A 12,168-nucleotide genomic window follows, 5' to 3' on the forward strand; every position below is an offset into this window, starting at 1 on the left:
ATCATAGGAAACAAACTGAGAGTTGCTGGAGGGAATGGGGTGGCGGGATGGGGCAACAGATAATGGATATTCAGGAGTGTATATGTTGTAATCAGCACTGGGTATTATATAAGACTGATGAATCACAGATGTGTACCAATGAAACAAGTTATACATTATATGTTAATTAATTGAATTTAAGTTTAAAAAAATAAAAATAAATAAAATGTCCCTGTTGAAACACTTTAGGTGACTTTTGTTATCCATATGGAAACTGAGTGATTGAATCTGATTTAAAAATGGGCAGCAGATCTGAATAAACATTTCTCCAAAGAAGATGGCCAACATGTATATGAAAAGATTCTCAGCATAATTAATCATAAGGGAAATGCAAATCAAAACCACAATGAGACATCACCTCACACTTGTTAGAATGGTCATTATTTAAAAAAAAAAAAAAAAAAGCAGCAGCAGCATTGGCAAAGATGTGGAGACATTGAAATCCTTGAGCACTGTTGTAATGTAAATGTACGTAATATAATACATAGGAAAAGGAAAATGGTGCACCCACTATTGAAAATAGTACGGACCTTCTTCAAAAAATTAAAAACTAATTTTTAAATATAATACAGCAATTCCTTTTCTGGATGTTTATCCAACACTATTGAAATCACTATCTCAAAGAGATATCTGCATTCCCATGTTCACTGTAGGATTAATCACAATAAACCAGATGTGGAAGAAACCTAAATGTCTATTGACAGATGAATGGATAAAGAAAATGTGTTATATGAATATTATTCAGCATTAAAAAAGACAGAAATCCTGTCATATAGTACAACATGGAAGAAACTTAAGGACATTATGCTAAGTGAAATAAGTCAGACATAGAAGGGAAAATACTGCATGATTCCACTTACAATGAGACATCTAAAGTAATCAAACTCATTGAAATAAAAGGCAGAGTGGTAGATGCCAGAGGCTGGAGGGATAGGTCAATGGGATTTGCTGTTCAAGAAGTATAACATTTTGCTTATGCAAGACGAGCAAATTCTAGAGATCTGTTGTACAACACTGTGCTTCTAGTTAATAAAACTGTACTGTATACTTAAAATTTTGTTAAGAAGGTAAATCTCATGTGTTGTTTTTAAATTACCACAAAAAAAAGAAAAGAAAATCCAAGGGTAGCTTCCATGCTATAGCAGATAGCAATGTTAAATATACTTTTGACAAACTCCAAAAAGAAAATCCTAAGATTTTGAAACAAAACTATGACCTATTTTCTTGGTATCTCTCATCCATAGAAAAAACAGCCCCTGACTTGTTATTGAGCCCTGGCTGAGACTGAATACCTAACCATAGGCACCAAATGACCATGCTACTTGTGATGGTCTATGCTATGGTAACAACAAAAATATGACAGAACATTAGCAGCAACATTCTACAATTAAACAGATATAATATAGTGAGAATAGGTCAGAGCAATTCCAGAAATACGCGTAAATTGTCTCTGCAGGTGACTTAGACTCCCACGTAACCTACCAGTATTTTTAAATAAACCTGTCAATCCCCACTTTCAGACTCACAGGAGGATTCCAAAATGAAAATAGGGAAGACATTCTCATACATCCCAATTTATGTGTGAGTACGCATGATACTCTCACAGCAGCAGAAAGTAGCCATTGTTACAGCTCTCCTCAAGGTGGTCTCTGAATGTTAGTGGTGGAGCAAAATCTTTACAATCGGTAGAATACCAATATGTCTCCATTTTTATGGAGAAAAAGGGTGATCTGCTTTACAGATCTATAGATTCATAGGCAAAGACTAATGGATTGACTGGTTTGTCAAAGATTTGAGAATAATTAGAGGGAAGTTTAAATGTAAGAAGGCTTGAGGTAGAAGTATGCGAATAAACCTTTGGAGGTTGCATAGATTATGAATATATTCATATTCTTTGGAAATTCCCTCCAGAATCCATGTGATACAGACAAACTGTCTCAATAATAATGTGATATGGGGGTGCTTGGGTGACTCAGTCAGTTAAGTATCTGCCTTTGGCTTGGTCATGGTGTCAGGGTCCTGTGAGAGAGCCCTGTTTCAGGCTTCCTGCTCAGTGGAGAGTCTGCTTCTCCCTCTCCTTCTCTCTCTACCATCCTTGTACACTCTCTCTCAAATAAATAAATACAATCTCTTTAAAAAAAATAATAAGGTGGTTTGGATAAGCAGTCCTGCATATGTTGGTCTTTTTCCAGACCCTTCAGAATTTGATCTTAAAGCTCATGCACAAAGGAGCAGTGGAGACTGGGGTGGAAACTATATATGTGTACACAGCATGGACTTCACCTCACCAAAGCTCATTTGGTTACTCCACCTTAATTTGTTAATAGCAGGGATTGCCCCCATTTCCTTCCAAATATAGTAAACTCCCAAGGGTTCTAGCTAGTCAAAAAGCAGAAAAATTATATTGGTCACTTTCCATCCTAGATGATGCACCATTTTTTTTCTCATAGAAGTAGTTAGAATTTCCAAATAACAAATCTTCCCCTCACCTTCTCTGTGGTATTTCCACCAGATCACAAACTGTGCTCATGAAACCTTAGTAAAAATATTGGTGTTGATATTAACATTGTACATGACCAGGGAACATATTTACAATGAAGGAAATGCAACAGTCTAATATTCATAGAATTTGCTGATTTTTACCAAATTCCTTGTTAGCTAATGAGAGCTTTTCAGGGTTTTAGCTGGGAGACAAATATATATATATATATATATATATATATATATATATATATATATATATTTTAGGTCTTGTCTTAAAGGATGCAGTGTATGCTTCAAATCTTTAACCTAATATATATGCCTTTTGTATTTTACTTTGAGTACATGGGTTCAGATCTCAAGGGGTTGAGAGTGGGAAAGAGTCCCTTAACAAGTATGCCTTACTATTTCCCTTAGACAAGTTTGTTTTTCATTATTACAACCTGGAGACAGGTGGTTTGGAAGTTGCATTTCTCAAGGGAGGAATGATTGCCCCCAGGGATAGATCCATGATTTACTTAGATTACTAACTGTGAATTATTTTGAGCTTGATTATTTTGAGTTCCTCTGCTTCAGAATTCAGTCAAAGAAGGATTTACTCTCTTGTCTGTGGTCATGGGTTCAAAATACCAAAGATAAATTTGGCTGTTGACATTTATTTGGAGTGCTTGAAGTTTTGGATCATTCTATCAGATAAAGAATCCTAACCAGAGAAGATGCTGCCAGAAGATAAGGGAAACAAGGAATGTCTATGAACAAAATAAGTAAAAGTATTAAGTGCAGCCTCCTGAATAGCTCCAAGGTCTGAGAATGTAAGAGCTATATAACAGTCCTCTGGTTAATGAGACTCGGTTTCTGCTTATTAAGGACGAGAGTTTCTTCATCTGAACAGTTTTGCAAATGACTGCTAACGAAAGTCCATTCTCACTGTGTATATAAGTATGTGTGTATTATTTTTATTTATTTCTTTGTTTGTTTATTATCCAAATATATGCTGCAGTTAGATTGACTAATGCAGTTGGTATCACCCAGGAATATTTGCCAGCTGCCTTCTAGTGTTATTCAGGCAAAGGAAGAAAACTGTAGATAATCAGCAGGAGGGAAGAAAGCAGGTGAGCCGGGACTATATCTGTGCAGAAACAAATCTCTGTGTTGTGGGTAGCCAGTCTCAGAAACCAAATGGGTGGTGCTCAACACCATGAATGGCTAGTCCACCTCTCACTGGATCTTAAGCCATTTGCTGTATTCCAATAGAAAATATACTATGGATAAAGCAAAGATAAACAACTCTCCTAAGGACGCAATCAAATTGTAAAAGTCAAAACACATCAACATGAATCACCTTTTAAAAATGTTAACATTTAAAAAATACATTTTAACCTTCACAAAAAAATTTAAGAATTTATTTGCATTTTTGGTAATGTACATATTTAAAAACAAATACATATTCCTATATGTCCTCCAGTTATTTTTAAATTGAAAGTAATTTTCAATATGCCATAGTAACATGAATATGAATTTCAAATTTTTCAGTAAGCCAATGGATGTCATTTATCACCTCAATTATACAAGAAATACTGAAATTAAAACTTTCATTAGAATATGTCATTAAGTTTATAAGGGGTAAAGAAAACACAGCCTTCATTTGTTAAATTAATGCAGAGCTGATTCAAATATGAATTTTAATTAGTGTTTTCATGATAAATATTTACTAAAGCATGCCATTAGTCAAGCAAATCTGCTAATATCTTACATCCTTGCATAATAATTGATAAATTTAAATTTGTAAATGATACAGACTGAAAAATAATACAATGATCTTACATTCCAAGTAAATATTTGTTTTTGTTAGAAAACTAAATCTTTTATTATAAAGAGTGATTATAGATTATGGACATTAGTGATTTTTCAATATAATAAATTGACACTTAACTTTAATGTTATCAATGTACTGTTAATTAAAATTTTCATATAATTTTTTCTATATTTCTTAATTATTTCCTCTATAAATGATCTGGTCACCTTTAACATATTGCTGACATTCTCTGTCCCTGAGAAAAAATAATAACTCAATCAATCTCTTTTGTTTGAGGGCAGTCCCCAGACCCATGCATTAAAAGGCACACAAGAGTGTTAGTTGATTGCAGGCAGGTACACAGGCCATAATTATCTATGTACTGAATGGAATTTATAGACTTTCCCTACTTTGATGCATTATAACAGTTATTATCAATTTAGGTTCTAACCCCAATAACTTTGGACAAGCAGAAGGACTTGTTTTTTATGGAAAAAGAAATAATCACTCTTCTTATAGCATACTAATCTTCTATGGTGGTTCCTTGATTTGTATATTCTTGGGGAAGTTGTGAATTTTATTCTTCTATATTCCCTACATCCATCACATTCAACTAACATTTTGTGCACTCCTCAGGATTCAGCTTATTGTTAGTCAGCATATTCTTAAGGTTAAGCATAATGAAATAGAAGAGTCATACAATCATTAGTGTCCCTGTGTCAGAAAAATTAGAGGGTATAGACAACTGGGGAAAGACAAAGGAAGACTGGGACATGTTCACTAGTTGATGATCATGTTGAATTCCAGGCTTTATCTCTAGGCTAAGGTAGAAGAATGGGAATTTTGAAAATGGGATGGAGATAATCTGTTTTCATTAAGGTCACTGTGGCTAGAATGAACAGGATTGCCCATCAAGGCCTTTGCCACACTTAGAAAGATCTATTCCCTCTTTTTCTTCTTTCCCGTTTTACCAAATTTTCGATAAGAAAACAAACAACATTTTGTGACCAAGAAGATAGCAGTTGCCACACAGGACAGTAGGAACCCAATCACATCCAAAGAGTGGTACTGGAACCAGGTGAGGTTGTGAGCCGCTGGCCGCAGGTGCTTGGCTCCTTTGTGGCGCATGACAAACTCAATCCAGAAGACTGCTCGATCCAGGGGCTTTACAGGTTGATCATGGTGAATTCTTGATAACCTTGTAGCATTCTCTTTATAACTGGTAGGCAAAAATAGAGAAATTAGAGAGTTTTTGTTTTCATTATGGGTAATACCTGATACATGTTTTATGTTATGTAAGCCAAAGAACATAGATAATAATTGAGAAAAAATTCACTCTTGCTGAGACCTGAAATTTGTTGGTTGCATAGCATCTTAAGAATTGTGAAAGGAGGACGTAGAAGAAATACATTCTTAACCGAATGTGGTGAAATGCAGACATAAAAAATGAAATGAGTGTGTTGCACATGTATGGCGCAATTTTTCCAAGGAGGACTTTTGATATTGTGTGTAGTTTCCAGGATCATTCCAAAATCAAGACTGAATAACCCAATATTGTGCAGAAATATTCATAGGAAGTTCCATAAACATGGTTTTTAAGCTCTGGCTACTTCATGATTACAGACAAGAAGCTGAGAATTGACATTAGTAAACCATTTCTGCAGGGTCTAATATCTTGGCACTGTGATAATTCCCCCATTGTACACATTGTGTCTTTGTAATGCAAAGGACGGTGTCTATATTAGTAATATCAAGATTGGTAAAGATACTAGGGTAATTTTGGAAATGGCGAGGATATGGAACTTTGAATTTTTATGAATAGAAATATCTTACTAGAATTAGAGTCCCCAATCAATGAGGCATCAAAGTAGCAATGGTTATATGGAGTTTAATCTCTCAAACAATAATGGTTATGGTATGTGTTTGAAAGGCAGGTTTTATCTTCACTTGACATTTCCTAGTTGATGAGCCAGAATTAGTGTATTTCCTTTTGGTTTTGTTATAAATAAGGCTTCCAGCTTGGGGACATGAAGATGATGGAATGTAAGTGATTTGTGAAGAGATGTCCTGGTGTGAGTTAGCCATTTTTGGAACTGGAGAAGAAGTGTGATCATCATTCACCAGTGAACATGATATGCTAGATCCAGTAGGAGGGAATAATTTACTTGTGTTCTTTTATGCGTGCAGTGAGAAAGAATAGTCATACTCTTTTAATTGGATTGAAATACAGATAGGGTTAAAGCAGTAATTTCACCTGATTCACCCTAAAACATTCCAGACAAACTACAGTGGCAATAAAAGCCTGTCTTTCCAAATCATATTTTTGTTCAGGTTTTTCTCCCTTTATAGTTAGAGATTTAAAATCTGAAATACATATATATTAGCTAGATAAACTTTTACTTGTGAATCTAAATAAAAATAAAGTATGCTTTCCTATAAGTAAGACAAGAAAGGTCTATGCTCATATTTAAAATAATTATTTAAAATTTTATTTTACACTAATGTTATATGTCTGTTATCTTAAAATATTATAAATAATTAAAATTACTATGGTTTATGTTTTTAAGTGTAATCTTTTATGTTCCTGAATTCCACTAAGGAGTAATAAATGGAACACAAATACATGCATATATACACTCTATACTAAACTCTATTGTTCTCAGATGATTTCTGAGTAAGAATTAGTTTTACAGTTAATGTTAAGATATTTTAAAATAAATAATTTTAGGTATTGGAAAATCCTGAGTATTTATGGTTCTGTATTTTGCATCAATAGTTTTCAAATCAATAATAAAATTTAATGGCATTCCATGAAATAAGGTACAGTTCTGAAAAATTACAGAACTTACTCTTATTTAGTAAAATGAACCAAATTATCAGCAGTAACAACCCAGTAATAGTCTAATGCATTAGATATCAAGATCATCATTTACGAGAAACAGAAAATCATAGTCAGCCTAATTGAAGTTCTTAACACTAGTTCCAGCTCCTGAAATAATGGTATCTATAATATTTTAAAAATTATGACTTAAACATTCTTTTTTTTTTAAAGATTTAATTTATTTATTTGACAGAGAGAGATCACAAGTAGGCAGAGAGGCAGGCAGAGAGAGAGGAAGGGAAGCAGGCTCTCTGCTGAGCAGAGAGCCCAATGCGGGGCTTGATCCCAGAACCCTGGGATCATGACCTGAGCTGAAGGCAGAGGCTTTAACCACTGAGCCACACAAGCGCTGCTTAAACATTCATCTTAATAAAAATCACTTGATTGGAATGTGTGTGAGAGGGAGCAACAGACCACTAGCACTGAATTTTTAGTTTGAAATCAAGGCAAAATTTCCCTTTTGGGGAGCAATACATAGACCCTTTTGTCTAAAACACTCTGCAATTAGGGCTTAGAATAGATGGTTTTACATAGATTAGTTCCACCAAAAAAAAACTACACAAAATTGCATTTGAGTTGGCCTTCTCACCTACCTCCTGAATTCCAGCATTCGGTCATACAAATGGAATGTTTGAACTATCCTTTGAGTTTTGCCTCTCAATGAAAATAATTGAGTCTGAGATAATGTGGAAACAAATTTAAATATAAGGCACTTACTTATACACATTCAGAGTAAATACTGGGAAATCTAGATGAAAAATATGCCTTGATAACATATGATATTAGGAAAGAACCATAAAAAAATGAATGGCTTAGAATGTAATTAGGCATAATACATAGTTCAAAAAAGAGGAGAGTTGAAGTAAAATAACAATGCAGGGGTTTGAAGTGCCTGGGTGGCTCAGTGGGTTAAAGCCTCTGCCTTCAGCTCAGGTCATGATCCCAGGGTCCTGGGATCCAGTCCCACATCCTAGGATCCAGCCCCCCATCGGGCTCTCTGCTCAGCAGGGAGTCTGCTTCCTCCTCTCTCTCTGCCAGCCTCTCTGCCTACTTGTGATCTCTGTCTAATAAATAAATAAAATCTTCTAAAAAAAGAATGCAGGGGTTATGAATAAAAGATTTAAAAATTAGGTTATAAAACAAAAACTGATGATAAAGGGTATAGGTGAGCTGTTGAAATAAATTGGCAAAAATACCTCTTAAGGATTAATAATGAAATTAGAAACTGTAATTTTCTAATGTCAAAAAAGTAAATTTACTAATTAATGGACTGAGGAAATCCCAGTGGATTAAGAAAAGTAGAAAATGATTAGGACACTTAGAAAATGATAGAGAACAAGAACCAAAATATTTTAACATATAGAATGCTGAAATTTGGTGTCTCTGAAATAGACATAAAAAGTGGAACCAATAAACATTTTGATAAATAACAAAAAAAAATTTCTGAGAAGAAAAATAATTTTTATTCCAAATTAACAGTATTAAAAAAATACTATAACCCAGGGAAAATATAGAAAATAACTTATCAAGATACATCATTAATTAGGTTTCTGCACTTTAAAAAAAATTATTTTTTCCAGACTGAAAAAGAAACAAACATAAATGATCAGGCAGGCTTCAAATTCCTATAGAAGGATTTAAAGCCAGAAGACCATGAGTCATATTTACACAATTCTGAAGAAAAGAGAGAGCTAGAGATCTTATATTCAGAGAAGTGAGATATCTTCCTTTTCATTTTTTTTAAGATTTTATTTATTGATTTGACAGAGAGCGAACAAAAGCAGGAAGAGCAGCAGGCAGAGGGAGAAGGGGAGAAGCAGGCTCATGGAGCAGGGAGCCCGACGCAGGGCTTGGTCCTGAGCTGAAGGCAGATGCTTAATGACTGAGCCCTGAGATATCATTCTTATATCAAGGCAATCAGAAAATATTGCTAAACTTGATCTCAGGAAATTTAATATCCGTGAGTCTTTATTGAAAGGAAATTCCATATAATATATTCAGTTAAGAATGAATCTAAAATATTTTAGAATAAAGAATCTCAGAATTAATGGCAAATATTGATTCCTTTTAGATAAAGCAAAAAAGCTAAATTTGAGGAAAATGAGTGGTTAAATAATGACAAATTAAAATCTTAAGTAATACATATTAGAGATGAGATTATTTCTATTTTTTAGAAATGATATTATTTCTATGGCAGTTCAACTGTTGCTAAAATCAAAAATACATAAAAATGAAAACTTAAAACTGGATTCAAGTATTAATTATTAATCTTGATGAGATTTTTCAGAGAAAAAAATAAGATATAATGATATGTACGTAAAGTTAAATATAGTTTATAGATCCATTTCAATTAATCTTTAAGACAAAATTCAAAATTTTGTTTAAGAATTCATACATAGTAATAACCAGTATTTATAAAGTTATTACCTACTCAGTATCTCTCCTCCCTGTGTATATGCATATACTGATGAATGATATATAGTCAATGTTAATGATGGCTATTTTTGAATGATAAATGAATTATCATTATCAAAGTGAATTATCACTTCCAGTTTTGTACTTGCTGAATGGTTATAATATTTAAATAGGTATATATATATGTGTGTCTATATGAACAAGCAGATTGTTCAAAAAATGTCTAAGAATTTGTGTGATCATTAAAATGATTGATTTTGAAAAAAAAGCGTTGATAAAATATTTGAATAGTATTTTTTCCCCAATTTCAGCAAATTACTTCAATGTTTGGAAAATGAAATAATATAGTGGTTTTCATATTGGTCATGTTATAGTTGTTACTTGAAATTAAATCTGTTAACAAAGTCATGAGACATTGAACACTTCCAAGTATGATGGGTAGCATAATCAATGGTAAGCCTTTAAGAACAGTAGTACTTACGAAGGTTCATTAATGACTGTTCTCAAGGCATTGAGCAGATCTTCACTGGTCATTGTGTTTATGTCCACCTCCACAGCCGCTCCTTTGGCCTTCATGTGAGCGATGTTATCAGGTTGATCAGCAAACATAGGAACTCCCACCATAGGAATCCCATGGTAAATAGCTTCATAGATCCCATTGGTTCCACCGTGAGTGATAAAAGCTTTTGTTTTGGGATGACCTAGTTTAGGAATTGCATGAGGATTTCATTATAATAAAATAACAGAACTTTAGAGAGAGAGAGGGGAAAATTACGGATTAACTCAACAAAGAAACCATTTTCTTCTGAGAGCACATGGGCTCTTGCTATCTCAGAAAACTATGACCCCAGGAAAGTAGGGAGGAATTAGCTTTCTCTGCATTGTCTGGAAGGACTTTACTGAGGAAGAAATATCTGAACTGAGACTGAAACTTGAAGAGTAATGAGAGTCTTAACTGAAATGCTCTTTTGTGAATCAAAGAAAGCATTGAATCTATAAAATTAACTGTCAATTTTCAAATTATTTCTGCTTTAAAACTAAACTGCAAGTAAAATGTGATATTTTATTTTTTTCTAGCTTTATTTATTTTTTTAAATTTTATTTTAAATTCCAGTACAGTTAACATAGAGTGTTATGTCAGTTTCAGGCGTACACTATAGTGATTCAACACTTCCATACATCTCCCAGTGCTCATCACAAGTGCACTTCTTAATCCCCATTGCCTATTTTATCCATCCCCCCATGCACATCCCCTCTGATGACCATCATTTTGTTCTCTATAGTTAAGAGTCTGTTTCTTGATTTATCTTTCTCTCTCTTTTATTTTTCCTTTGCTCTTTTCTTGTGTTGTTGTAATTCCTTAAATTCTTCATATTAGTGAAATCATGTAGTATTTATCTTTCTGACTTATTTCTCTTACCATTATACTCTAGCTTCATACATTTCCTTGCATATGCAAACTTTTTGATGGCTGAATAATATTATTTACATATATAGATCAATCAATAGATTTATATATCTATTATCTATCTATCTAATCTGTCATCTTTCTATCTATATCACTTCTTTATCCATTCATCAGTCAATGGACATGAGCTGTTTCCATATCTTGGCTATTGCAAATAATGCTGCTATTATATAGGGGTGCCTATATACCTTTAAATTAATGTTTTTGTATTCTTTGAATAAATACCCAGTAGTGTGATTACTGGATCGTGGGGTAGTTCTATTTTTTTTTTTACTTTTTGAGGCACCTCCATACTGTTTTCCACAGTGGTTGCACCAGTTTTCATTCCCACCAACAATGCAAGAGAGTTCTTTTTTCTCATATCAAACATTTGTTGTTTTTTGTGTTTTTTTATTTTAACCTAAAATGTGACATTTTTAACTCTTAAATATTTATTGAATTATTTGCTGTTGAACAGTTGCTTTACTTGTCCATTATCCAAAAGTACAGTTTTTCTTTCCCTCAGTCTTACCAAGAAGATCATTTTGGGGTATCCAATCATAGAGACGAGTGTTGTCTCCTAATGTGGCTGGTTTCTTTCCTTTATATCTCCATAAAACCTGTCAAAGACAGTGCTTTAATTTTGCAAGTAAAAACACACAGTAAGGTCATCTTAATGCTGTAGAGTTTATAAATCATGTGGCCCGCTACTACTTTATGTGATAGTGAGAGAAATGGACATAAGGGTTAGTTTGCAAACACGGAGATATAATAGGTCTGTTTATATCAACCCTGTCAAAAAGGGCTTGAACTAATAGTCTATTATGTATAGTTTTATCATTTTTATATTTATCACTTAAAAGTTTTGAGGTATGAGATTATAAGTGAAGGTATATAAAATAGAAAGACTAGTTTCATCAATCAGAGCATGGGGGGTTAAGAAGCATTAAAATAAACATGAATATTATGTGAATTTACTAATGTCATAAGGCTATCCTAACTTTCATCTTTCAATTGTAATGCTTTCCAAAAATATAATTAGCTTTAAATTTTTATTGTCTGATTGTTGAATGATTGTCTTTCCTTCTTTCCTCTCTCCTTCCCTCTACC

The 12,168-nt window shown here is 33.3% G+C and overlaps 1 protein-coding gene across 5 annotated transcripts in view; it reads right to left on the reverse strand.

The window, feature by feature from the left end:
• Positions 1-3,901: 3,901 nt before the first annotated feature.
• Positions 3,902-12,168, reverse strand: part of LOC308339286 (UDP-glucuronosyltransferase 2A1) — a gene marked incomplete at its 5' end in the record, with an annotated part of 66,185 nt that continues 57,918 nt past the window's right edge. For all 5 annotated transcript variants that reach the window (XM_080797791.1, XM_080797790.1, XM_080797788.1 and 2 more), the window contains 3 exons: positions 3,902-5,534; positions 10,093-10,312; positions 11,591-11,678. In XM_080797791.1, coding sequence (XP_080653917.1) covers positions 5,255-5,534; positions 10,093-10,312; positions 11,591-11,678 — 588 coding nt within the window. In that variant the 3' untranslated portion in view covers positions 3,902-5,254. The remainder of the gene's footprint in view (positions 5,535-10,092; positions 10,313-11,590; positions 11,679-12,168) is intronic.

Source organism: Martes martes (genome assembly GCF_963455335.1).
Source record: "Martes martes genome assembly, chromosome: 2".
Lineage (NCBI taxonomy): Eukaryota > Metazoa > Chordata > Mammalia > Carnivora > Mustelidae > Martes > Martes martes.